This window comes from Aotus nancymaae, unplaced genomic scaffold (assembly GCF_030222135.1).
Source record: "Aotus nancymaae isolate 86718 unplaced genomic scaffold, 86718_ANA_hifiasm-v0.15.2.pri h1tg000067l, whole genome shotgun sequence".
NCBI lineage: Eukaryota > Metazoa > Chordata > Mammalia > Primates > Aotidae > Aotus > Aotus nancymaae.
The window spans coordinates 21,708,515-21,735,504 of NW_026988482.1; the positions used below are offsets into that span (position 1 = coordinate 21,708,515).

At 40.3% G+C, this 26,990-nt stretch overlaps 1 protein-coding gene across 3 annotated transcripts in view; it reads left to right on the forward strand.

Annotated features, from left to right (window-relative positions):
• The window catches only part of SETD2 (SET domain containing 2, histone lysine methyltransferase), a 154,499-nt gene that overhangs the window by 109,138 nt on the left and 18,371 nt on the right, over positions 1–26,990 (forward strand). For 2 of the 3 annotated variants that reach the window (XR_010338977.1, XM_064367008.1), the window contains 4 exons: positions 1,531–2,200; positions 11,274–11,408; positions 14,947–15,086; positions 19,600–19,711. Coding sequence is in view for 2 of the 3 variants with exons in the window: in XM_064367008.1 (XP_064223078.1) it covers positions 1,531–2,200; positions 11,274–11,408; positions 14,947–15,086; positions 19,600–19,711 (1,057 nt within the window). In the remaining variant the exon portion in view is untranslated. Of the gene's footprint in view, positions 1–1,530; positions 2,201–11,273; positions 11,409–14,946; positions 15,087–15,890; positions 16,806–19,599; positions 19,712–26,990 lie in introns of those variants that run through there. The other variant, XM_064367010.1, reaches the window with a different exon arrangement.

Genomic DNA, 26,990 nt, shown 5'->3' on the forward strand with positions numbered 1-26,990 from the left:
TGTACACCTGTAATCCCAGTTACTGGGGAGGCTAAGGCAGGAGAAGCACTTGAACCTGAGAGGTGGAGGTTGCAGTGAGCTGAGATTGCACCATTGCTTACCAGTCTGGGCGACAAGAATGAAACTCTGTCTCAAAAAAACACAAAAATTCCGTTGTGCCCCTTTGTGGTCAGTCCCTTCTACATCCCTAACTCCTGTCAACCACTGATCTCCTTTCTGATCCTCTGGTGTTGTCTTCTCCATTATGTTATATATAAAGTGGTGTATAGTATATAGCATTTGAATCTGCCTTCTTTCACTTGTAATAATATTGTATTTTAGATTCATTAATCTATGTTATTGTGTTTCTCAATAGTTTTTTTAAATTGCTGAGTAGTCATCCTTGTATTCATGCACCATAGTTTATAAATTCATCGTTTCATAGTTGCTTGGCTATTGTGAATATTACTGCTATGTACAAGTCTACATAAACATACTCCCCACACCCCCTCCCCTTTTTTTTTTTTTTTTTTTGAGACGAAGTCTTGCCCTGTTGTCCAGGCTGGAGTGCAGTGGCGTGATCTCAGCTCACTGCAACCTCTGCCTCCTGGGTACAAGCGATTCTCCTGCCTCAGCCTCCTGAGTAGCTGGGATTACAGGTGCACACCACCACGCCCAGCTAATTTTTGTATTTTCAGCAGACATGGGGTTTCACCATGTTGGCCAGGCTGGTCTCAAATTCCTGACCTCAGGTTATCTGCCCACCTCACCCCCCCGGCCTCTTCCTCGATTTTAAAAGGAAGTTTTGTTGGGAAAATAGTTTCTCTCAACATACTGACTCTATTCTTCAATTTTCTAGCTTCCTTAACTGATTTTGTGAGACTTCGTGTAATTTTCATCCTTCTTTAAGTAATCTGTTTTTTCTCTTGGTCTTCTTTTAAGATGTTCTCTTTGTATATGGCTTTCTACTTTATGTTATGAGAATTTCTTTTTCTTTTCCTAGTTGGAATTCATTGGACTTTTGAATTCAAATGTTATTTTTCAACTATTTCTCTTCATATCTAATCTCTTGTTTAACCATACTGTAGAATTTAGGGATAATAAATTGGATTGAGTACTGGATTATGTCTTGGTTTATGACACTTACTTTGTTTTTTCTTTTAATTTTAGAATTTGTGATTATAGAAATGTTCCCAGCTATATGGAATAGGATGCTATATCTATCTTTAATCTTAAAATTCTAGAAGCTAAGAATAGAGATGAAATTATTTTCATCTCTTTGTCAGTTTCCTTGGGATTCTGTTGTCTGCAAGACTAGCTGAGTAATTTTTAGTATAGTTTGAAATTATTTTCATCTCATTGTCAATTTCCTTGGGATTCTGTTGTCTGCAAGATGAGCTCAGTAATTTTGAGTATACTTTCAAACCAGTGCCAAATATGGTTTGATGTGGTTAGTGGTTTAGTCATGAGTGACATAATACTTATTAGTGCTTTGATTATGTCTATGATTTAGGGAGAAATGTTTTGTGGTCCTTATTGTTTTCTTTCTAGATATGATACACCAACTTCTAAAAAGAAAGTACGAATTAAAGACCGCAATAAACTTTCTACAGAGGAACGCCGGAAGTTGTTTGAGCAAGAGGTGGCTCAGCGGGAGGCTCAGAAACAACAGCAACAGATGCAGAACCTGGGAATGACATCACCACTGCCCTATGACTCTCTTGGTTATAATGCCCCTCATCATCCCTTTGCTGGTTACCCACCAGGTTATCCCATGCAGGCCTATGTGGATCCCAGCAACCCTAATGCTGGAAAGGTGCTCCTGCCCACACCCAGCATGGACCCAGTGTGTTCTCCTGCTCCTTATGATCATGCTCAGCCCTTGGTGGGACATTCTACAGAACCCCTTTCTGCCCCTCCACCAGTACCAGTGGTGCCACATGTGGCAGCTCCTGTGGAAGTTTCCAGTTCCCAGTATGTGACCCAGAGTGATGGTGTAGTACACCAAGACTCCAGCGTTGCTGTCTTGCCAGTGCCGGCCCCCGGCCCAGTTCAGGGACAGAATTATAGTGTTTGGGATTCAAACCAACAGTCTGTCAGTGTACAGCAGCAGTATTCTCCTGCACAGTCTCAAGCAACCATATATTATCAAGGACAGACATGTCCAACAGTCTATGGTGTGACATCACCTTATTCACAGACAACTCCACCAATTGTACAGGTAACTAATTCTGGAACTTCTCTTTTCTGTTTTATGGTCTGTTCATGGGATGTTAGTTAAATCTGGTACAAGGGAGGAAGTGCTACCGTGGACCACTTGTATGTATTGATCAATTTTATATGTATTGGTTATTTATCGTGTGAAATATTGCCAAAATTTGGTAGTTTAAGACAATAGGTAATTATTATCTCACAGTTTCCATGGGTCAGAAACTCAGAAGCAGCTTAGCAGGGTGGATCTGGCTCAGGGGTTTCGATGAAGTTATAGTTAAGCTGTTAGCGACAGCTACAGTCATCTGAAGGCTGAACTACATATAGAGGATTCACTTTCCAACTTACTCACATCATTGTTAGCAAGTCTCCATTTCTGACAAGGGAGAACCCTTTGTCATGGTAATATTTTTGTGTTTTCTAAAATCATGGTCAGGCCAGACATAGTGGCTCACACCTGTAATCCCAGCACTTTGGGAGACCAAGGCAGGCGAATCACCTGAAGTCAGGAGTTCAAAACCAGCCTGACCAACATGGCCAAACCCTGTCTCTACTTAAAAACACAAAAAATTAGCCAACCGTGGTGGCGTATGCCTGTAATCCCAGCTACTCGAGAGGCTGAGGCAGGAGAATTGCTTGAACCCAGGAGGCAGAGGTTGCAGTGAGCCGAGATTGTGTCACTGGGCAACAGGGCAAGACGCCATCTCAAAAAATAAATAAATAAATAAATAAAATCATCATTGTTTTTTAAATTATACAAGGCAGAACTTATTTTTTATTTTATTTTAAGAGATTAGGTCTTGCCCTGACATCCAGGCTGGAGTGTAGTGATGGGATCATAGCTCACTACAGCCTTGAACTCCTGGACTCAAGTGATCTTCCCACCTCCTGAATAGCTGGGACAACAGGTGTGCATCACCGTACCCTGCTCATTTTTTTAAGATGTGGGGTCTCACTATGTTGTTCAGTCTGGTCTCAAACTTCTGGCCTCAAGCAATTCTTCTGCCTTGGCCCTCCCAAAGTGGTGAGATTACAGATGTGACCACTGTGCCTGACCAGCAGTAAATACATTTTAAGCTTAAAAAAAAAAATGTTCAAAGCATTATCACCACATTTTGGTGTCTCTCCCATCACTCCTCTTTATCCCTTAAAAATGAATTATTGTGGATGTTGAAGACTCTAGCAGTGTTTTCTGCACACAATACTTAGTATTAAACAGTAATTTTTACTTCTGTTCATATTTTCACAATGAAGCTGTATCAAAACATTTGTTAAAATGGCCATGACAAGGCATCCTGCTTTAATTACTAAAACCCTAACTGTATTAACTACTTTCATTTTTTATGATCCTTTAAAATTTGTCTGGAAGACTTGAAGCTTTTTTTAATCTCATGTTGTCCTACTTAAAATGAATTTTTTTTAAGATAGTAAGTCAGACTTTATTTAAAAGGAGCCAGTGGTCATAAGGAACCACTGTGATGGGATTTTAGAGTAGGGGAAAGAGATTTGACTCAATTCCTTAAAATGATTTGTAACTGCTTTTTCAAATTATTTACTGTCTATTATACTGTATGTGTGTACGTACATATACATACACATACATAAATGTTTTAATGGGTATAATGCCATATTTTCTTATAAAGTCATTATCCATTTTCCTAGGGGTAGTCATTTAAAAAGTTAATTTTCATAATTATAAAGAGCATTCCATTAAACATGCTTATAGTTTTTTTTCTGCTTTTTATTTCCTGTTTGATTTAAAATGACTGTTACGAGTGTTATAGAAGGCTGGTAAGAATATGGGCATTATTGGTCATCGGGTATGCATTTTCTGTGTGTGTGTGTGTGTGTGTGTGTGTGTGTGTGTGTGTGTGTCGGGGGAGAGAGTGTGTTTAATTCTGCCTCCTACAGAATGTTTTGGGTTTTGTTTTTGGTTTGTTTTTTCTTCTTTTTTCTTTCTTTTTGTTTTTCTGGTCAGAGCTCTGCTTTGTCCATGTTGGTGTTTTTGGTTTTGTTTTTATTGTCACTCTTACTTGGATATGACCCATATTCTTTCTTGGACCAAGCCATTAGTTTTGAGTTTTTCCCTTAAAGTATGTATGAGGGATACAGTAAAAATGGTTTATATCTGTCCCCATTCCTATTCCTGAAATATATCTTTAATCTTAGTACTAGAGTCTAAGAAACAACAATGGAAGGTATCCATTCAAGACTCCTCAGTAAAGAGCTCACTGGTCGTTTGGTTTTTCTTATAAAATAAAATCTGGCCGGGTGCAGTGGCTCACACCTGTAATCCCAGCACTTTGGGAGACTGAGGTCGGCAGATCACAAGGTCAAGAGATGGATACGATGGTGAAACCCTGTCTCTACTAAAAACACAAAAATTAGCTGGGCATGGTGGTGCGCGCCTGTAGTCCCAGCTACTCGGGAGGCTGAGGCAGGAGAATTGCTTGAACACGGGAGGCAGAGGTTGCCGTTTGCAGAGATCGTGCCACTGCACTCCAGCCTGGTGACAGAGCGAGACTCTGTCTCAGAAAAATAAATAAATAAAATAAAATCCATTTATTCCTTCCCAATGAGGAAAAAGTTTCTCTTGGGTTTATTCATTAGCCTAAAGAGCCAGGCATCACAATTTACTTGCTTCTAGTCTTTCATTGTGTCCCTGTCAAGAAGTACTTATTGATTCCCTAATCTACTTTGTGTGTGCTTAAGTAGTAGGTAAATGGGCTGTGGTGGTTCAATTATCTTGCCATTCTCTTCTCTGTGAGATTAGTTGATCTGATGATATTGGACTTTGGGGTAATGAGAAGCATAGAGTATTGTTAGTGTGTGTGTGTTGAGTTCTGGTTTATCATTTACTGTGCGTCCTAGAAACAGGCATTTATATTCTTCAATCTTTGTTTTCTCATCTACAAAATGAGCAGAATGCCTCAGGATGGTTTTGATTTGGATAAAATAATGGATATTAATAATGATAGATTCAAAGCACCAATACCTTGATAGTTACTTACAGTTATTACACAAATAGTTACCTTAATAATACTGAGGGGAGGTTATTGACATTAATGGGCTGTGAAATAACATCTGGTCAGGTTCATCCATCTAGTGTCTGGCCCTAAAAATCTGACCTCCAATCAGGAGTTCAAAATCAGCCTGACCAACATGGTGAAACCCCATCTTTACTAAAAATACAAAAAAATTAGCCAGGTGTGGTGGTGCGCGCCTGTAATCCCAGCTACTCAGGAGTCTAAGGCAGGAGAATCGCATGAACCTGAGAGGTGCAGGTTGCAGTGAGCTGAGCGCCACTGTACTCCAGCCTGGACAACAGAGTGAGACTCCGTCTCAAAAAAAAAAAATCTGACCTCCAGGATGAAGCCTTGAGGTCTATGTTTTTGAAGCCCAGTGTTAACCATACAACATGACTGCTGAGAGTTTGCAAGCTATTTTAGCCTTGGTGGTGAAGTAACATATAACATGATATAATATATATTTATGTCTAGTTATATATACATATTCAGTATCTTTAATATTTGGAGCAAATGTGTTATTATTAGAAGGTGACTGATTTTTTTTTTTTTTCTGAGACGGAGTCTGGCTCTGTTGCCCAGGCTAGAGTGCAGTGGCGCTATCTCGGCTCACTGCAACCTCCACCTCTCTTGTTCAAGCGATTCTCCTCCCTTAGCCTCCCAAGTAGCTCACCCCCCACCACGCCTAGCTAATTGGTGACTGATTTTTTTATACAACTGCATACTAAACATAAAAGCTCAATTTTAACAGAGGTCATGTAATTTACAGTGGTCCTGTGACACTAACAAGTGACTTATTCTCACAAAGTTATACTAAATTACATCTCAAGAGTTTGTGTGCTCTGACCGTAATTTTTCATTTTAGATTGGTGCAAAAGTAATTGTGGTATTTGCTATTAAAAGTGGCAAAAACTGTAATTACTTTTGCGCTGACCTAATATAAAGTGAAGTGATTAAGATATAAAGTAGTAATGATTTTTTATTCTTCTAGAAGTGGTGACAGAAAAATTGTATTCTTCCCTCTATAACATATTGGACCTTCTCAGACTTGCTTTTTAATTCCCATTAAAAATCACATTTTAGGCCGGGCGTGGTGGCTCACACCTGTAATCCCAGCATTTTTGGAGACCAAGGCGGGTGGATCACCTGAGGTCAGGAGTTCGAGACCAGCCTGGCCAACATGGTGAGACCCCATCTCTACAAAAATTATCCAGGCATGATGGTGGGTGCCTGTAATTCCAGTTACTGGGGAGGCTGAGGTGGGAGAATTGCTTGAACCTGGGAAGCAGAAGTTGCAGTGATCTGAGATTGCGCCATTGCACTCCAGCCTGGATGACAGAGCAAGACTGTCTCAAAAAAAAAAGTCATAATTTAAAGATACCTCTAGCTGATATATATTTGAGAAACTAGCATTTGTGTGTGTATACATATATACATATATATATGTATATATATTTTTTGGAGTCAGAATCTGATTCTATCACCCAGGCTAGAGTGCAGTGACATAATCTCTGCTCACTGCAACCTCCGCCTCCTAGGTTCAAGCGATTCTCCTGCCTTAGCGTCACTAGTAGCTGGGATTACAGGCGTGTACCACCACTCTTGGCTAATTTTTTGTAGTTTTAGTAGAGACAGGGTTTCGCCATGTTGGCCAGGCTGGTCTCGAATTCCTGACTTCAGGTGATCCACCTGCCTTGACCTCCCAAAGTGCTGGGGATTACAGGCTTGAGCCACTGTGCCTGGCTGCATTTGTGTAATTTTAAGTCATTCAAATGAGTGGCAGATCTCATATAGGTTTTTCAGCCAGGTATGGTAGCTCACATCTGTAATCCCAGCACTTTGATGGGCTGAAGCAGGAAGATCACTTGAACCCAGGAGTTTGAAGCCAGCTTGGGCAACATAGTGAGAACCTGTCTCTACAAAAAGTAAACAAAATTAGCCGGGTGTGGTGACATATGCCTGTGGTCCCAGCTATTTGGGAAGGCTGTGGTGGGAAGATTGCTTAAATCCAGGAGGTTGAAGCTCCAGCCTGGGTACAAAAAACCAATCATTTATGTTTTTCTGTGATACAGAAAAAATATATTAAAACAAAAATCTCATAAAGGTTTTTCCTTAGCAAATAGAATTATTTAACAGTCACATGATATATGTACATGTCTCACAAATGTGCATATCTTCTGCATTATTTCAGTCAAACTGCAAATCACTTTCCCTTTCTTGGCTTATAGAAACCGAATAAATACTTTCTGTTAAAAGCCTAGAAGTCTTTTTAAACAATAAGTACATACTGCTGTTATTGATATCTCCCAGCCAACATTTGGAACTGATCTTCTAAACTACAGCTTTAATCCATGTGAATCAAATACTAGTTAGTGTCTGCATTATGAGCCTTACTTAAACATCTGATGTTGTCAGAAAAATTCTTCATGAACATATTGTTGTCATTGATGGCCAAAGAAATTTTGTCCTCCAAAATATTAGCATTTTTCTGTTGTAAATTTGGATGATTGAACTCCTGGTCACTCTAGAAATAACATGTTTTGTCCTGGTGATTTTATTTTTTTTCAAAATTAGAATTTGAACTAGCTTTTTTATTGTTTTATAAAATCAGAATATTAAATGTTCACAGTCAAAATATGTGATAAATTATGAGACCCAAATAAGTGAAGGAACCTTATATTCCAAATAAGTGAAGGTACCAGTAGTAGGAAATAAAGTCAAAGAAGTTACAATAGGGTCTTTCGGGGGGCTTTTAGAGGATTTTTGGCTGTTAGACTGAGTAATATGGAAATCCACGGGAGCAGTTAGAATGGAATAGCATGATTTGACATATTTTAAGAGGATCACTGGCTGCTCTGGGTAAAAAAGATTACAGGAGTCAAGGGCAAAAGTAGGAGACTGGCCAGGCATGGTGGCATCTAGGCTAAGCACTTTGGGAGGCTGAGACGGGAGAATTGCTTGAGCCTAGTAGTTTGAGATCAGCCTGGGTAACATGACGAAACATAATCTTTACAAAAAATACAAAAATTAGTTGGACGTGGTGACATGCTCCTGTAGTCCCAGCTACTCAGGAGGCTGAGGCAGGAAGATCACCTGAACCCAGGAAGTCAAGGCTATTGTGAGCCTTGATGGCACCACTGCATTCCAGCCTGGGTAACAAGTGAGACCTTGTCTCAGGAAAAAAAAAAAAAAAATAGGCCAGGCATGGTGGCTCACACCTGTAATCCCAGCACTTTGGGAGGCCGAGGCAGGCGGATCTCAAGGTCAGGAGATTGAGACCAGCCTGAACAACATGACGAAACCCCGTCTCTACTAAAAATACAAAAATTAGCCAGGCATGGTGGCACATGCCTGTAGTCCCAGCTACTTGTGGGGAGGCTGAGGCAGGAGAATCGCTTGAATCTGGGAGGCAGAGGTTGCAGTGAGCAGAGATCGTGCCACTGCACTCCAGCCTGGCAACAGAGTGAAACTCCATCTCAAAAAAAAAAAAAATGTAGGGAGGCCAATAGTAGTCAAGGCAAGAGAATATGGTCACTTGCACATGGTATGAGTAGAGGGATAAGAAAATAAGACAGGCGCAGTGGTTCACATGTATCCCAGCATTTTAGGAAGGTGAGTTGGGGGGATCACTTAAAGTCAGGAGATGGAGACCAACCAGCCTGGCCAACATAGTGAAACCTCATCTCTACTAAAAATACCAAAAAATTAACTGGGCTTGGTGGCCTACATCTATAATCCCAGCTACTCAAGAGACTGAGGTATGATAATTGCTTGAACCCAGGCAGCAGAGGTTACAATGAGCCGAGATTGCACCACTGCACCTCAGCCTGGGCAACAGAGTGAGACTGTCTCAAAAAAAGAGAGAGAGAAAATGTATACAGGTTGAGTATCCCTTATCTGTAATGCTTGAGACCATAAGTGTTTTGGTTTTGGATTTTTTCAGATTTGGGAATATTTACATTATATATAGTTACCAGTTGAGCATCCCTAAGCAAAATCAAAAATATTCCAGCAAGTATTTCCTTTGAGCACCATGTGGATGCCCAAAAAGTTTCAGATTTTATAGCATTTAGGATTTCTGTTTAGGGAAATCAGAAATGTTTATGTTCAACCTATTCATAAATACAGTTATGTGCGCCACATGATGGTGTTTTAAACGGTCTACAACAGATGGCATTTACAACAGTGGTCCTCATTAAAATTATTATGGAGTTGAAAAATTAAATTCCTGTGGCCTTATGATACCTTGATGATCCTGACTCTGTGTAGGCCTAGGCTAATGTGTGTGTTTGTGTCTTAAAGTTTTTTTTTTTAATTGATACATAATAGGTATACATATTTCAGGGTACATTCAGTAATTTAATATATTCATATAATTTGTAAAAATGAAATCAGTGTATTGAGATATTCATCACCTTAAATATTTGTCTTTTCTTTATGCTAGAAACATTCAGTTATTCTCTTCTAGCTATTCTGAAATAGACAGTAAGATTATTGTATAGATACCTTACTGATCTATCAAATACTTGGTCCTGTTTCTTCTATCAAACTCTATGTTTGTACCCATTAATTAACCTTTCTTCACCCCTCCCCTACCGTCTTAGTTTTTAACAAAAAAAATTTATAAGTTAGAATATATATATGTATTTGGAAAAAAAACTTTTAGAATAAGAATAAGGATATCAAGAAAATATTTGGACAGGTGTGTTTATCTCACACCTGTAACCTTCACACTAGATAGGGCAGACATTCTTAAACCTATACTTCTAGATGTCTGTGGGATGGTCTTTACCCCAACATGTTTATATGCAGCTGAGCAGGGTGGCTCACACCTGTAATCCTTGTACTTTGGGAGGTCGAAGCAGGCGAATTGCTTGAGCCCAAGAGTTCGAGACCAGCCTGGGCAACATGGTGAAGCCCCATCTCTGCAAAAAATGCAGAAATGTTAGCCGTATGGTGGTGTGCACCTGTAATCCTAATTACCAGGAGTCTGATTTATTATCTGAGTAGATTAAGTTAATCCAGAATACCAAATTAGGTATTCTTCTTTTCCTTTTTCCTGTGTCCTGTCAAAAATTACTCATCCAGAAACCTGCTAGGTAGCTGCATTGCCTATTCAGACTACTTGAGTTTTTACTGGTATCATTTGAAATTATAGTTGATGTTTTGAGTACTTATCATTTAAGGTTTCTGAATCATTTCACCTGGTAGAATCTCAGTCTATAGGAGCAAAATCTGTCCTTAAGTACAGGATACATATCTATTCAATTCCTTAGCAGTCATCAGCTCTTAGGACAGCAAGGCTATTTTTCAGTCTTTTTGTTGCCTCTTCTTTAAGCAGATTTTCTATGATTGAGAAATAATTACAGAGTGGATTTAAGCCCTAGCATAGTACTTATTTCTTATGAAACTCCAAGCATGGCAGTACCTGCTTTTGATGGTGGTCGGCACTAAATGAGATGCTATATGTTAAAGGGCTTCTTGCATCATAGAACACTGTATAAGTTAGTGTGTGGTGAGAATTTCAGATGCATTGATTTTACTGTCTTTCTGATGAGGAGTTTTATCATAGAAGACTAGAAAAAACTAAAACAAATGTGATCATCTTATTTACTATGATTCATACCTTTTGACCTTTTCTGGTCCAAACAATCTGTTTGTCATTACAAGTTGGTAGCAAAAAACTTCCTGAAAAGAGCAGCGTGGCACTGTGTCTTGGATATCCCAGGAGCAGGACTTCATTATTTTTGCTCATACTGTCCAACTGTTTAGTTTTTAGTGTCATTCCAGTGTCATTGAAAGCTAAACAGTTGGAAAGTTTCTATGAGCAAAAAAAAAAAAGTTTTTATTTTCTTATGATAAAGTAAAATCAGAGTAAGTGAATGAATAGGGAGTTAGTCAAAAAAGAAACCGTGGTGTTTGAAACAAAAAATTGTTTTACACATTATGTCCAAATATATATACAAAAAAATTTTTAAATGTTTTGGGTATATCTTTAAATAAGATTGCCAACTTGGAAGTCAGTTTCTTTATTAATTTCTTCATTTTATCTTTTAGAGTTATGCCCAGCCAAGTCTTCAGTATATCCAGGGGCAACAGATTTTCACAGCTCATCCACAAGGAGTGGTGGTACAGCCAGCTGCAGCAGTGACTACAATAGTTGCACCAGGGCAGTCTCAGCCCTTGCAGCCAGTAAGAAATATTTCTGTTGTTAAAACTAATTGACTGTCTACTTTGTCTGTAGAAGGTTTTCTTTTTGGTTTGGTTTTGTTGTGGGTTTTATTTTTGTTTTTGCTTTTTCACGTGTTCTGTGTTGATTTGTTTATTTATTTATTTTTGAGACTGAGTCTCACTCTGTCGCCCAGGCTAGAGTGCAGTGGCGTAATCTTGGCTCGCTGCAACCTCCACCTCCTGGGTTCAAGCGATTCTCCTGCCTCAGCCTCCCCAGTAACTGGGATTACAGGTGTACACCACCACACCCAGCTAATTTTTATTTTTTTAGTAGAGACAGGGTTTTGCCATGTTGACCAGGCTGGTCTCAAGCTCCTGACCTCAGGTGATCCACCCACCTTGGCTTCCCAAAGTGCTGGAATTATAGGTGTGAGCCACTGCCCCTGTCCCGTTTTTAAATTTGTGTAGCCACCAAATTTACCTGAGCACCCTGAGGGCATGAACTCAACCATTCTGTAAAAAACAATTTATTTAATTCTGTGGAATTTACAGTTGTGTTAATATATATATTTTGCTCCTAGGAGCCTTTTCATTTGTTATTTACTCTGACCTTGTATTTTTATATTTTTGAAGTGGTAATTTTCTTCTTCTTTTTTTTTGAGACGGAGTCTCTGTCACCCAGGCTGGAGTGCAATGGCACCATCTTGGCTCAGTGTAACCTCTGCTTCCCAGGTTCAAGCTGTTCTCCTGCCTCAGCCCTCTGAGGAGCTGGGACTACAGCGTGTAGCTAATTTTTGTATTTTTAGAGATGGAGTTTCACCATGTTGGCCAGGATGGTCTTGAACTCCTGACCTCGTGATCCACCCGCCTTGGCCTCCCAAAGTGCTGGGATTACAGGCATGAGCCACTGCACCTGTACATAGTAATAATTTTCTAGATCAGCTTATTAGTATTTACCATGTACAGGTTGAGTATCCCTTATCTGAGCTTCAGGGGACCAGAGGTGTTTAATGTTTCAGATTTTATGGATTCTGGAATAATCTGCATTATACTTACCTCTTGAGCATCCATAATTTGAAAATCTCTAACTTGAAATGTTCCAATGAGCATTTCCTTTGAACATGGTCTTTGAGTGTCATGTCAGCACTCAAAATGTTGTGGATTTTTGTATTAGGGCTGCTTAACTTGTACTAGAATATGATGCTGTACTAGATACCATGGACTAGGCATGTAGAATTGTGTGATATACTTCACTATACATGTTGTACAACGTTTTAAAACACTTTTTTTTGTTTTCTTGAGATGGAGTTTCACTCTTGTTGCCCAGGCTGGAGTACAATGGCGTGATCTCGGCTCACCGCAGCCTCCGCCTCCTGGGTTCAAGCGATTCTCCTGCCTCACCTCCCAAGTTAGCTGAGATTTGCCACCATGCCCAGCTAATTTTTTGTGTTTTTAGTAGAGACAGGTTTTCACCATGTTGGTCAGACTGGTCTCGAACTCCTGACCTCAGATGATCATCCACCTCTGTCTCCCAAAGTGCTGGGATTACAGGTGAGCCACTATACCCAGCCGTCTAGGCATTTTTAATACAAAAATAAATAAGTTTCCATTTGTATTTTTTTTTTTTTTTGATACGGAGTTTTGCTCTTGTTGCCCAGGCTGGAGTGCAATGGCACGATCTCAGCTTACTGCAACCTCCACCTCCCAGGTTCAAGCAATTCTCCTGCCTCAGCCTCCTGAGTATCTGGGATTACAGGTGCGCGCCACCATGCCTGGCTAATGTTTTTGTATTTTAGTAGAGAGACAAGGTTTCACCATGTTGGCCAGGATGGTCTCCATCTCCTGACCTCGTGATCTGCCGACCTTGGCCTCCCAAAGTGCTGGGATTATAGGCGTGAGCCACCGTGCCCAGACTCCATTTGTGTTCTTAAAAGCTGATCTTCCAAATAAGAGAGAGATGATGGTCACAATGAGTAACACTAAAAGTAGTCAAAGTTTTGTGTTGTGAATAAGTACTGAATGGTTTGGAATATATTTTTTTCTTTTTTGCCTTAAACTATAAGAGAGAAATGATTTGGAGTGTTAAGTGACACAGAAGCTTGGGGAAAAGAGGTCACTTTATAAGCTAAAGGATAGGGGAATGGAGGAAGTGAAACTTAAGCTGTGCCAAAAATCCCCCGCTAGGTGAAATAAAGAAAAGTATACACAAAGCAAGAATGCTCAAAGACCCGAGGTTGCTTAAGAGTGAAAACATTTTATCTGAGCCTGGGGTCTTCAGGTTCCTCTTTAACTACTCAAGCAAGTTAAAGCTGAAAAAAGTATCTTCATTAATAGGCTTAAAAGAAGGAATAAGTATGTATCCTTATGGTGATTGCTAGTCTGCTAGGGCTGCTGTAACAAAATACCACAGACTGAGTAAATTAAATAACAGAAATTTCCTCACAGTTCTTTAGACTGGTAGTCCAAGATCAAGGTGTCATCACTGTTGGTTTCTCCTGAGGCCACTCGCCTTGGCTTGCAAATGGCTGCCTTCTTGCTGTATGTTCACATGGCCTTTTCTCTGCGAGTGTCCCCTGGTGTCACTTTCTCTTTTAATAAGGACACCTTCCTGTTAGATGAAGTTCTCACTCTTAACAACTTCATTAATCTTAATTAGCTCTTTACAGGCTCTGTGTCCCGATAATAGTGACAGCAGGATTAGGGCTTCTATACACGTTTTAGGGAAACAAAATTCAGACCATAAGTGATTATGAGGTTTTTATGTTTTTCAGAATGTGGCACTAATATTTTATAGTTTTGAGGTTTCAGATACAGAAAAAATATAATGGATAAATGTTAACATTCTGTCATATTTGCTTCTCAGGGTTTTTTGGGGTTTTTTTTGTTTTTTTTTTGGTTTCTCGGGTTTTTGTTGTTGTTGTTGTTGTTATTTTTGTTTTTTAAGATAAATATATGTCTGGAGCCCATTTAGCTAATTGCTATCCTGCAGTTGGTATGAAAAATGCTGCTATACATGATAAACTGCTGGCTATTTTTATTTTTTTCGAGATGGAGTTTCACTCTTGTAGCCCAGACTGGAGTACAGTGGTACAATCTCAGCTCACTGCAACCTCCACCTCCCAGGTTCAAGCAATTCTCCTTCCTCAGCCTCCTGAGTAGCTGGGATTACAGGTGCCCACCACTATGCCCAGCTAATTTTTGTATTTTTGGTAGAGACGGGGTTTTACCATGTTTGCGAAGCTGGTCTCGAACTCCTGACCTCAGGTGATCCACCCTCCCAATGTGCTGGGATTATAGGAGTGAGCCAGCGTGCCTGGCTGGCTATTTTTTAATATAATATCTTAGATGGTAAACTTAGAGCCAACTGTCAATTTTATGGTAGCTCCATAAAGCTCTTTATATATACTGCTCCTAATTTTCCAGAATGTACCTTTCCTTTATCCTTTTTTTTAAGAGGACATAGATGTACATTTTTACATATTTAATTGGGCTATTTTGTCCTATTCAGACAGATTAAGAGAGAGATCACTGATCAAAAATGTGTGTGTTTTCTTTGTAGTCTGAAATGATTGTGACAAATAATCTCTTGGATCTGCCGCCCCCCTCTCCTCCCAAACCAAAAACTATTGTCTTACCTCCCAACTGGAAGACAGCCCGAGATCCAGAAGGGAAGATTTATTACTACCATGTGATCACAAGGTAAGAGGAACTGTGTGGGCATTCCCAAGTCTGCTTTTACTTAATACAAGAAGCTGCCATTATAAGGGGAGTTTTACAGTTGTAAAATTCTTGTCATTGGCTGTTCACTGTGCTTGAAGTGAACAAGTGTATACACACACATACACACACACACACACACACACACACTCCCCTCAGGTGATTGGCCCGTCTTGGCCTCCCAAAGTGCTGGGATATAGGCGTGAGCCACTGCACCTGGCAGTTTTGGTGTATTTTTAATTCACAAGACTCTTGGAGAAAGCTAAGGAGATTTTTTTAAATGTTAGTGACTTCAACTAACATTGTATAAGTATCAGGGGGTCATAGACCTTTTCTGTAAAAGGCCAGAAAATAAAATATTTTAGGCTTTGCCAGCCAAGCAGTCTGTATCATAGCTACTCAACTCTGCTATTGAATTTTCTTACTGACAGCACTCTTCTATTTCCAAATTAAATAGATAGATTGTTTATTCTTGACACACATTATTTATGCTTATTGTAGAAAACAAATATACTAGGAAAGTACTAAGAAGGAAGTATAAGTACTGGTACTACCACTACTCAGAGATAATTCATTTAATGTTTTTAAAAATACCTTTTTGACAGATAGCTTTATGTGGGTATATGTACTCTGTGTGTATACACTCATATAATCTTATGTTAATTGTTAAGATACATATTTTTATAGTCTGCTTTATTTACTAATCTATTTTATAGAGCTTTATCAATTAACATAGAACTATAGGATTTTTTCTTTAATTTTTTTTTTTTTTTTTTTTTTTTGTAGAGACAGAGTCTTGCTTTGTTGCCCAGACTGATCTTCATGAGCTCCTGGCTTCAAGCAGTCCTCCCACCTCAGCCTCCCAAAATGCTAGGATGACAGGCATGAGGCACCACACCCAGCTACAACTGTTCTTTTAGTAATTGTTTATACTTTGTTTCAGGGCTGGCAAACTATGCCCACAGGCCACTTGTTTTGGCAAATAAAGTTTTATTGGCGCACAATCATGCACATTTGCTTACAAATTGTCTATGGTTGCTTTCACACTACAATGACAGAGTAGTTGTGATAGAGACTATATGGCCCACAGGTCAAAATATTTATCATCTGATCATTTACAGGAAAGTTTGCCAACCCCTGCTCTATTGTATAGCTATATCAAGTTGTATTTAACTCTCTCTAATTGATAGGTCTTCACTATTTTATATCTAACTATAACCCTGGACATCTTTATGACGCTAATCTTACTACTTCTTCGAATGGGTGCTTAGAAGTGGAATTGTTGGGCAAAACAGGTACACATTTTAAATTGAGAAGTATTATCAGCTTACCTTTAAACAATGGTTTGTGCCAATTTGGACTCTCAAAAAAAGTATATAAAAGTTCATTTTAGCCACATATAGCCCCTCATGCCTGTAATCCCAATGTTTTGCGAGGCTGAGGCAGGAGGATTGCTGGAGCCCAGGAGTTCAAGACCAGCTTGGGCACCGTAGTGAAACCCCATCTCTATGAAAAATACAAAAATTAGCTGGGCATGGTGGTGTATACCTGTAGTCGCAACTAGTTGGGAGGCTGAGGCGAGAGGATCACATGAGCCAAGAGGTCAAATCTGTAGTGAGCCATGATTGTGCCATGGCATTCCAGCCTGGGTGACAGAGCAAGACTTTGTCTTCAGAAAAAAATCCTTTTTCCCTCATGTCATCTCTTTTAACCTTGCAGGTCTAACAGGTGGGAAATAGTTTTGTTTTCAGTTCTTTTATTATTGAGATGGGATATCTTCACTGGATTGTTGGTCATTTGTATATTTCTTGAGTTACTTGTTTGGGGCATCTACCCATTTTCTGTCCACAGTGTTAGATTTCTTTATGAAGAGTATTGCAGATGTTTTTGTTTCTGATGTCTTGTGACATAAAGAAGTTTAAAATATTCACAATTTTAAATATTTTCCCTTTATACTTTCTGCTTAGAAGGGCCTTCCTTATTCTCATTAAAATGTTTTTATAGGCTGGACGCGGTGGCTCACACCTGTAATCCTTGCACTTTGGGAGGCCAAGACGGGCAGATCACCTAATTTGAGGAGTTTGAGACCAGCCTGGCCAACATGGTGAAACCCTGTCTCTACTAAAAGTACAAAAATTAGTTGGGCGTGGTGTCAGGCGCCTGTAATCCCTGCTACTTGGGAAGCTGAGAATCAGGAGAATTGCTTGAACCCCAGAGGCGGAAGTTGCAGTGAGCCGAGATCATGCCACTGAACTTGAGCCTGGGAGACAGAGTAAGACTCTGTCTCAAAAAACAAAAATGCTTTTATAAAATAAGCCCTCATTATGTTGCTAATTGAATGTGTAATGATTTTTAAAACCATGTATGGTTTAACCAGAACTTTTTTTTTTTTGAGACAAGAGTTTTCATTCTTGTTGCCCAGGCTGGAGAGCAGTGGCGCAATCTTGGCTCACTGCAACCTCCACCTCCCGGGTTCAAGCAATTCCTCTGCCTCAGCCTCCCGAGTAGCTGGGATTACAGGCATGCACCATCACACCTGGCTACCTTTTTTTTTTTTTTTTGGTATTTTCAGTAGAGACAGGGTTTCACCATGTTGGCCAGGCTGGTCTTGAACTCCTGACCTCAGGTGATCCAGCTGCCTCGGCCTTCCAAAACGCTGGGATTATAGTCATGAGCCACCACTCCCAGCTATAACTTCGTTTTTTAACACCAAAACATGCTTTTTAATATTCTACAATCTTCCAAAAATAAAAAAAAGTTTGTATTTCTTATTTATATGTGTACCTTTCCCATCTTTTCTAGGTTTTCTTTGTCTGGTATCTAAGAACAGATGTATATATATATTTTTTTTTGTTTAGTTTCTGTAATAACACCTTTAGCTGCTTGTGGTTCTTTTATTATGGTAGAAATCTTGAGCCTTTAAAAAAAAAAGTTAGTTCCATAGGTCAGAGGTAAGCCTATTTTTACAATAATCTATGTGTGTGTGTGTGTGTGTGTGTGTATACACACACACACATATATACACTCACTGATTTATATCAAGTGTCTTTAATGTTGTTGACTAAAGATTTGTGTGGTGGTAAAGCAGAAGACTGTAGTGACAATATTGATCTGCTAGATTTTTTTTTTTCCTGAGACGGAGTCTTGCCCTGTTGCCCAGGCTGGAGTGTGGTGGCATGATCTTGGCTCACTGCAGCCTCCACTTTCCAGGTTCAAGCGATCCTCCTGCCTCAGCCCCACTAGTAGCTGGGATTACAGGTACGCACCACCATGCCCAGCTTATTTTTGTATTTTTAGGAGAGATGGGGTTTTGCCATGTTGGCCAGGCTAGTGTTGAACTCCTGACCTCAGGTGAGCCACCGTGCCTGGCCAACCTGCCAGATTTGTTAGATCCTTTGAGGCTTTTGACATTTTAAGTTATTGTCCTCATAACTATTCTCTGTGACAGCTGGCTTCAGACTCCTGAACGTGAATATTCTTCCACTTTTTATCCTACAGATCTAGCTTTTTTTAAAAAAGAAAAATATTTGTCTGCTTACTTTCAAAATAACTGTAAACATTTAATGAGTTTACGTGGCTGAAACCTCCTTCTTGCAGTCAGTCGAGAATATTTTTAGCAGAGAGTACAAGTTTGTTTTTTGTTTTTGTTTTTTGAGACGGAGTTTCACTCTCGTTGCTGAGGCTGGAGTGCAGTGACACGATCTCGGCTCACAGCAACCTCCACCTCTCAGGTTCAAGTGATTCTACTGCCTCAGCCTCCTAAGTAGCTGGGATGACAGGCACCCGCCACCACTCCCAGCTAATTTTTGGATTTCTAGTAGAGACGGGATTTCACCATGTTGGTCAGGCTCGTCTCGAGCTCCTGACCTCAGGTGATCCACCTGACTCAGCCTCCCAAAGTGCTGGGATTACAGGCGTGAGGCACTGCACCTGGCTGAGGGTACAAGTTTTTAACCTGTACATATCCCATGTTGTCAGTCATTAAACCAAAGGGGGCAGAACCACAATAAAGAAAGCTCCTAAAGCAAGAGATAATTTTCTCATGTGGTCAAGGATTGTGAGAGATGTTATGAGTTATTTTTCTCCAGTTATATGCTAGGTAGTCACTGTTTACCTCTTCATCTACAGAGGGATGACATAGGCAGGTGTCTATTTCCTGTATATTTCAGGCTTTGTTGAATCTTAATTTGCAGGACATTAAGAGTCAGGTGAGAGACAGATAGGATGTTTGGGTTTTCTGCTCTCTTTGACACCCAATCAGTGTTGCCATATCATTGCCCAAAGAAATATGGTGGACTAAACAATGAGGAGGGGCATGTCTCTGTGCTAGACTAATTGCTGCTGGGAAGATATCAAAAGTTTGTCTCTAACTCATGTAGCTGACTTATTCTATGTCTTATTCTATGTTATATTTTCTGTATGTAAGAGCAGAGATGTTTATGTCAGGATTCTGTTTCCTAGCCCTGACAGCATGGTGGTTTTTACCCCTTTCTAGGCAGACTCAGTGGGATCCTCCTACTTGGGAAAGTCCAGGAGATGATGCCAGCCTTGAGCATGAAGCTGAGATGGACCTTGGAACTCCAACATATGATGAAAACCCCATGAAGGTGAGTGTGGCTTAAACATGTGTATTTCCTGATCATTTGTGAGTCTTTCTTCTGTCATTCTATAAGGCCAGTAGTCACATGGTCTTCGGATTTTTTCCTTATTCTGAAAAATGAGTGAATGATCATACATGTATCAAGGTGTAGAGATGAAGTCAGGGAGAAAGAATGGCCTTTTTTAGACATTCAGGGACTCAGATGCATACTCCCTACTTACTTATTTGAGGGAGATACATGGCCAAGAATTGCAAGTGGTGTTCAAAAAACCCCTTACTATGATCGCTTCAGGGCCTCTCTTGTTCTCTCTCTTTGCCCTTTTTGTTTTAAATGAGATGGAGTCTCACCCTGTCACCCAGGCTGGAGTGCAGTGGCACAATCTTGGCTCACTGCAACCTTGGCCTCCCAGGCTTAAGCAATTTTCCTGCCTCAGCCTCCTGAGTAATTGGGACTACAGGCATGCACCATCGCACCCGGCTAGTTTTTGTATTTTTAGTAGAAACGGATTCACCATGTTGGCCAGGCTGGTTTCGAAAGCTCCTGACCTCAGGCGATCCTTCTGCCTCGGCCTCCGGAAGTGCTGGGATTACAGATGTGAGCCACCACGCCTGGCCTTTCCTTGCTTTTTGTTATTAGTGCCCCATAACATATGCTTTTATGATTCATCTGTTCCAAACCAGTGGGAGGGGTGGGTTTGGGGTTTTTTTTTTTTTTTTTTTGATGTGTTCTTGGCTCACTGCAAACTTTGCCTCCTGGACTCATGCAGTTATCATGCCTCAGCCACCCAAGTAGCTGGGATTTATAGGCGTGTGCTATGCTACCATACCTGGCCAATTTTTTTATTTTTAGTAGAGTTGAGGTTTCGCCATGTTGACTAGGCTGGTCTTGAACTCCTGACCTCAAGTAATCTGGCTGCCTTAGCCTCCCAAAGTGTTGGAATTACAAGCGTGAGCCACCATGGCTGACCATATGAAGCATCTTGAATGAAATCAGATACCATATTTTTATGTTCTAAAACCTGAATAATATTTTTTTTTAATTTTGAGAGTTATAAGTACTTAACTGGTTAAATTATTGGAAATTGGTGGAAAAAGGAAGAGGGAAGAAAAGAAGGAGCTGGAGTGAGAAGGGACTAAAGTGGAAATGAATTCATTCTTTCTTTTATATTTTATTCACTTTTGAAAGAAATGTTTTTCTCTCTACATGTGTTTGGCATTTGCCAAGAAGATACACACTTAAGTTCAATCCATGTGGAGTTTGTTAAATTTTAAATGAATCACATAAATCACTTAACCACATCACTCCAGCTGTTGTGCTGTCTTGTTTTCCTGAATCATTTAGGAATATGCCCAAGACTGCTAGGCACTTGCCATTTAAATTATTTGTAAGCTTAAATGCAAACAAAAATCACAACTCCCATTTCCAGACTTCTGTATTATGTTAGTTATGTCTTTTGAAAAATAAACAGGGCCGGGCACGGTGGCTCACGCCTGTAATCCCAGCACTTTGGGAGGCCGAGGCGGGTGGATCACGAGGTCAAGAGATCGAGACCATCTTGGTCAACATGGTGAAACCCCGTCTGTACTACAAATACAAAAAGTTAGCTGGGCATGGTGGCGCGTGCCTGTAATCCCAGCTACTCAGGAGGCTGAGGCAGGAGAATTGGCTGAACCCAGGAGGTGGAGGTTGCGGTGAGCCGAGATTGTGCCACTGCACTCCAGCCTGGGTAACAAGAGCGAAACTCCATCTTAAAAAAAAAAAGAAAGAAAGAAAGAAAAATAAACAAAGGGATTAAGAAAAAATCTGAAGTTCATAAAGCATGTTGGAGGCCTTACCCTTCTTATAAGCCCAAGTGCATGGGCATCCTATTAATCTTGAGTCAGTCTTTTGGTCTAGTATATGCATATTAAATTAGGCCTTTCAAAGCAAATGAGGAATGGACCTGAAGTTCACTATTGCTTATTTAATGCTCAAGGAATTGCCCTTTCTTATATGAAGACCTGTGTTAGGAAATCCAGGTCATCAAACTAGCCAAGCACAAAGTAGGAGCTGAGAAGTAGGGGCCAAGTAAAAGGGCAGTTTATGTGCCATGCTATACAATTAGACTTTCATTCTCTGTCTAGCTGGTGAGAAAGGGAAACCTTTAAAGTGATTTGAGCAGTGGCATTTGCCTTTTACAAGGCTCTCTGCTGGAGATGGACTGGAGGGGTTGACCATGGAGTTGGAGCCTTCACAATGAGCTTTTTCTAATAGTTAGGTCAACTCAGCATCCAACAGCACCAGGCACCACCTGTTAAAAATGCAGAACCTCACTCCCTGTCCCAGACCTGCTAGATCAGAATCTGAAGTGATACAAGGTCCCAAGATAATTATTATACACATTCAACTCTAAATAATTGGCACTACTATTTGTGATCAGCTGTAAGAGAAGTATGATTATAAAACCTTGCTATATCCAACCACCCAGAATGAGTGTACTTGTCAGGTTATGTTTGATCTTTACTTCTCTGTTACCATAGGTGCATGTGTGTCTGGGGAGTAGGTTATTGGAAATATTACATCCAAAAGGCAATGCCTGAATTATAATCTACTAGCTTGGAACCTTAGATCTCTAAATATAAATTTTAAGTCACACACATCTGAAGTTAATCTCACTCTTTTACATTTTGGTTATTTATCAGATATTTGAGTTCCTATTTGGCACAAGTGCTGTGCCTAGACCTGGGGATGCAAAAGCAGTATAAGGCAAGGTTATTGCTCTCAGGGGTCATAGGAAGGTAAGATTTGAAAATATACGGTATTATGTGTTTAAATGGTAAACCGAAGGATTTATTTATTTTGTCGTTTGGTTTGCTTTATTTTATTTTTAGAGGTAGGGTCTCCCTTACTCTGTAGCCTAGGCTGGAGCGCAATGGTGCAATCTTGGTTACTGCAACCTCTGCCTCCTTGGCTCAAGCAATTCTCCTGCCGCAGCCTCCTGAGTAGCTGGGATTACAGGCACCTACCACCACACCTGGCTGAGAGAGAGAGAGAGAGAGAGTGAGAGTGAGTGTGAGAGAGTGTGTGTGTGTGTGTGTGTGTGTGTAGAGACGGGGTTTTTCCATGTTAGTCAGGCTGGTCTTCAACTCCCAACCTCAGGTGATCCACCTGCCTTAGCCTCCCAAAGTGCTAGGATTACAGGCATGAGCCACTTCACCCGGACTGATTTTTGTATTTTTAGTAGAGATGGGGTTTCACCATGTTGGCCAGGCTGATCTCAAACTCCTGACCTGAGGTGATCCACCCACCTCGGCCCCGCAAAGTGCTGGGATTATTGGCATGAGCCACCATGCCCGGCGTTATTATTTGTTTTTAATGTGTCTTTGTTTTCCTTTGGATTGATTTAGAATTTTTTTCAAGTATTCTATTTTTTCCCCTATTGGCTTAGCCATACCTCTTTATTTTTATTTATTTATTTATTTTTGAGCCATGCTCTCACTCTGTTGCCCAGGCTGGAATGCAGTGGCACCATCAGGGTTTACTGTAGTCCCCACCTCCCAGGCTTAGATGATCCTCCTGCCTCAGCCACCCAAGTAGCTAATTTTTGTATTCTTTGTAGAGACAGGGACCAGGCTGTCTCTACAGCCTGTTGGTGACCAGGCTGGTCTCAAACTTCCGGCCTCAAGCAGTCTCTCTGTTGTGGCCTCCCAAAGTCCTGGGATTATAGGTATGAGCCAACACACCTGGCCTCCTTTACTTCTTTTTTTTTTTTTTTTTTTTTTTTGAGGCGGAGTTTCGCTCTTGTTACCCAGGCTGGAGTGCAATGGCGCGATCTCAGCTCACCGCAACCTCCGCCTCCTGGGTTCAGGCAATTCTCCTGCCTCAGCCTCCTGAGTAGCTGGGATTACAGGCACGCGCCACCATGCCCAGCTAATTTTTTGTATTAGCAGAGACGGGGTTTCACCATGTTGACCAGGATGGTCTCGATCTCTTGACCTTGTGATCCACCCGCCTCGGCCTCCCAAAGTGCTGGGATTACAGGCTTGAGCCACCGTGCCCGGCCCTCCTTTACTTCTTAATGGTTGTTTTAGAACAGTGGTTCTCAAAGTTTGGTGTGGGGACCTCTAGGGGTCCTAAGACCCTTTCTTTTTTTTTCTTTTTTTTTTTTTTTGAGACGGAGTTTCGCTCTTGTTACCCAGGCTAGAGTGCAATGGCGTGATCTCGGCTCACCGCAACCTCCGCCTCCTGGGTTCAGGCAATTCTCCTGCCTCAGCCTCCTGAGTAGCTGGGATTACAGGCACGCGCCACCATGCCCAGCTAATTTTTTGTATTAGTAGAGACAGAGTTTCACCATGTTGACCAGGATGGTCTCGATCTCTTGACCTCGTGATCCACCCGCCTCGACCTCCCAAAGTGCTGGGATTACAGGCTTGAGCCACCGCACCTGGCCCTAAGACCCTTTCAAAGGAGCCACAGGGTCAAAGCTGTTTTAATAATAAGAAAACATGATGTGCCTCTGTCATATTTGGTACATTCACAAATATACCATGGAATTTTCCAGAGGGCACATGACGTATTTGAATGCAGAAGCCAATGAGACTTAGCTGCATTCTAAGTGAGACGTTAAAAGAGATTTCCAAAATGTAAAACTGTGCCACTCTTAACCGATTGCTTTAGTTTTGGAAAACAGTTACTTTTCACAAAAAATTGTATTATTGTTATATGTATTATTATATAATAGATTTGCTAATGTTATTTTTTAAATACTTAATTTTTTTCAGTTTGAATTTAATTTCTAATATGAAAAATTTTGATAGATGTAACCCATATGAACAAAAGCTTTTTGTGATCCTCTGTGTTTTAAGAGTAAAGGGATCTTGAGACCTACTTATTTGAAAAACACTATTGTAAGGTTTACAGTATGCATATTATCACAATCTACCATTAAGTCCTATATTTACCCAGATATTTACCATTTCCAGCACTCTTCATTCTCTCGTGTAGATTTGAATTTCCATCTGGGATCATTTTCCTTTAGCCTAAAGAATTTCCTTTAACAACAACAAAAAAAAGACAGAAAAAAATAGAATTTCCTTTAAAAGGCTGGGTGGGGTGGCTCACACCTGTAATCCCAGCACTTTTGGAGGCTGAGGTGGGCAGATCACCTGAGGTTGGGAGTTCGAGACCAGCCTGACCAACATGGAGAAACTCTGTCTTTACTGAAAATACAAAAAATTAGCTGGGCATGGTGGTGCATGCCTGTAATCCCAGCTACTTGGGAGGCTGAGGCAAGACCTGGGAGGCACAGGTTGCAGTGAGCCGAGATCATGCCATTGCACTCCAGCCTGGGCAACAAGAGCAAAACTGTCTTAAAAAAAATTTTTTTTTCTTTAGCATTTCTGGTATTTCAGATCTGCTGATGATATATTTTGTCAGCTTTTGTTTGTCTGAAGACAGGTATTTATCTTACCACTTTAAAAAAAATAGTCTTTATTTTTAAAGCAATTTTAGTTCCATTTTGGCATAGCAAAATTGAACAAGAAGTACAGAAAGTTTCCATATACCTGCTGCCATTGCACACACACAAGCTTCCCTTTCTATCATCATCAAAGCACCAGAGTGGGACATTTGTTACAATTGATGAATCTACTGTGACACATTATTGCCACCCAAAGTCCATAATTTACATTAGGATTCATTCTTGGTGTTGTACATTTGTGGGTTTTAATAAAGGCATCATGACATGTATACAGCATCATAGTATCATACAGAATAATTTCACTGCCCTAAAAATCTTTTGAGCTGGGCCGGGCGTGGTGACTCATGCCTGTAATCCCAGTACTTTGGGAGGCTGAGGTGGGCGGATCACCTGAGATCGAGAGTTCGAGACCAGCCTGACCAACATGGAGAAACTCCATCTCTACTAAACATACAAAATTAGCCAGGCATGATGGCGCATGCCTGTAATCCCAGCTACTCAGGAGGCTGAGGCAAGAGAATTGCTTGAACCTGGGAGGCGGAGGTTGCAGTGAGCCGAGATCATGCCATTGCACTCCAGCCTGGGCAATAAGAGCAAAACTTCGTCTCAAAAAAAAAAAAAAAAAAATTCAGCCTCCTCTTGTTCATCCTGCCTTCTTTCCTCATCCCTCTTCCCCAGTTCCTGGCGACCACGGATCTTTTTATGATCTTGATAGTTTTGCTTTTTCCAGAATGTCATATAGTTGACTGCAGTAGGTAGCCTTTTTAGATGGGCTTCATTCACTTAGCCATATGCATTGAGGCTTTCACCATGTCTCTTCATGACCGGATAGCTCATTTTGTTTTAGCACTGAATGTCGGAGTGTACCGCTGTTTATATTTATCCATTCACTTACTGAAGGACATCTTGGTTGCTTCCAACTTTTGGCAATTATAAATAAAGCTACTAAAAACATCCATGTGCAGGTTTATTAGGATGGATATTTTCTTTCTTTCTTTTTTTTTTTTTTTTAGCAATTAATTCAAGATATGACAGATATTTTCACTGAATATAGAATTCTAATTTTATATTTTCTTCCTTTCAACACTTAAAAGATGTTTCAATTTTTTAAATTTTTTTATTATTATTATTTTGTAACACTTCCACTTATTTTACTTGGTATCAATTATTTTTTATAATAGTTTCTAATAAAAATATAATTATCTTTCCTCCATATATCGTGTTTTTTGTCTTTTTTTTTTTTTTTTTTTTTTTAAGATGGAGTTTTGCTCTTGTTGCCTAGGCTGGAGTGTGTTGGCACAATCTCAGCTCACCGTAACCTCTGCCTTCTGGGTTCAGGTGATCCTCCTGCCTCAGCCTCCCAAGTAGCTGGGATTACAGGCATGCACCACCATGCCTGGCTAATTTTTTGTATTTTCAGTAGGGACGGGGTTTCTCCATGTTGATCAGGCTGGTCTTGAACTCCCAACCTCAGGTGATCCACCAGCCTCAGGCTCCCAACGTGCTGGGATTATAGGCATGAGTCACTGTGCCTGGCCTGATTTTGTCTTTTATAAACAGTTTTTAGCAGTTTGATTATGATATATCTTGGTTTTGTTTTCTTTGTGTTTAATATGCTTGTGATTCTTGTACATTTTAGATCCATAATTGGTAGTTTTCATCCACTCTGGGAATTTTTTCAAATATATATATTTTTATACCATTGTCCCTTTTCCTGGGACTCCAATTATATACATGTTATTAAACCACTTAATATTGTCTCACAGACCCCCACATCTCTATTAGACTTTTTCCCAGCACTTTTCTCCCTGTGCTTCAGTTTGCATA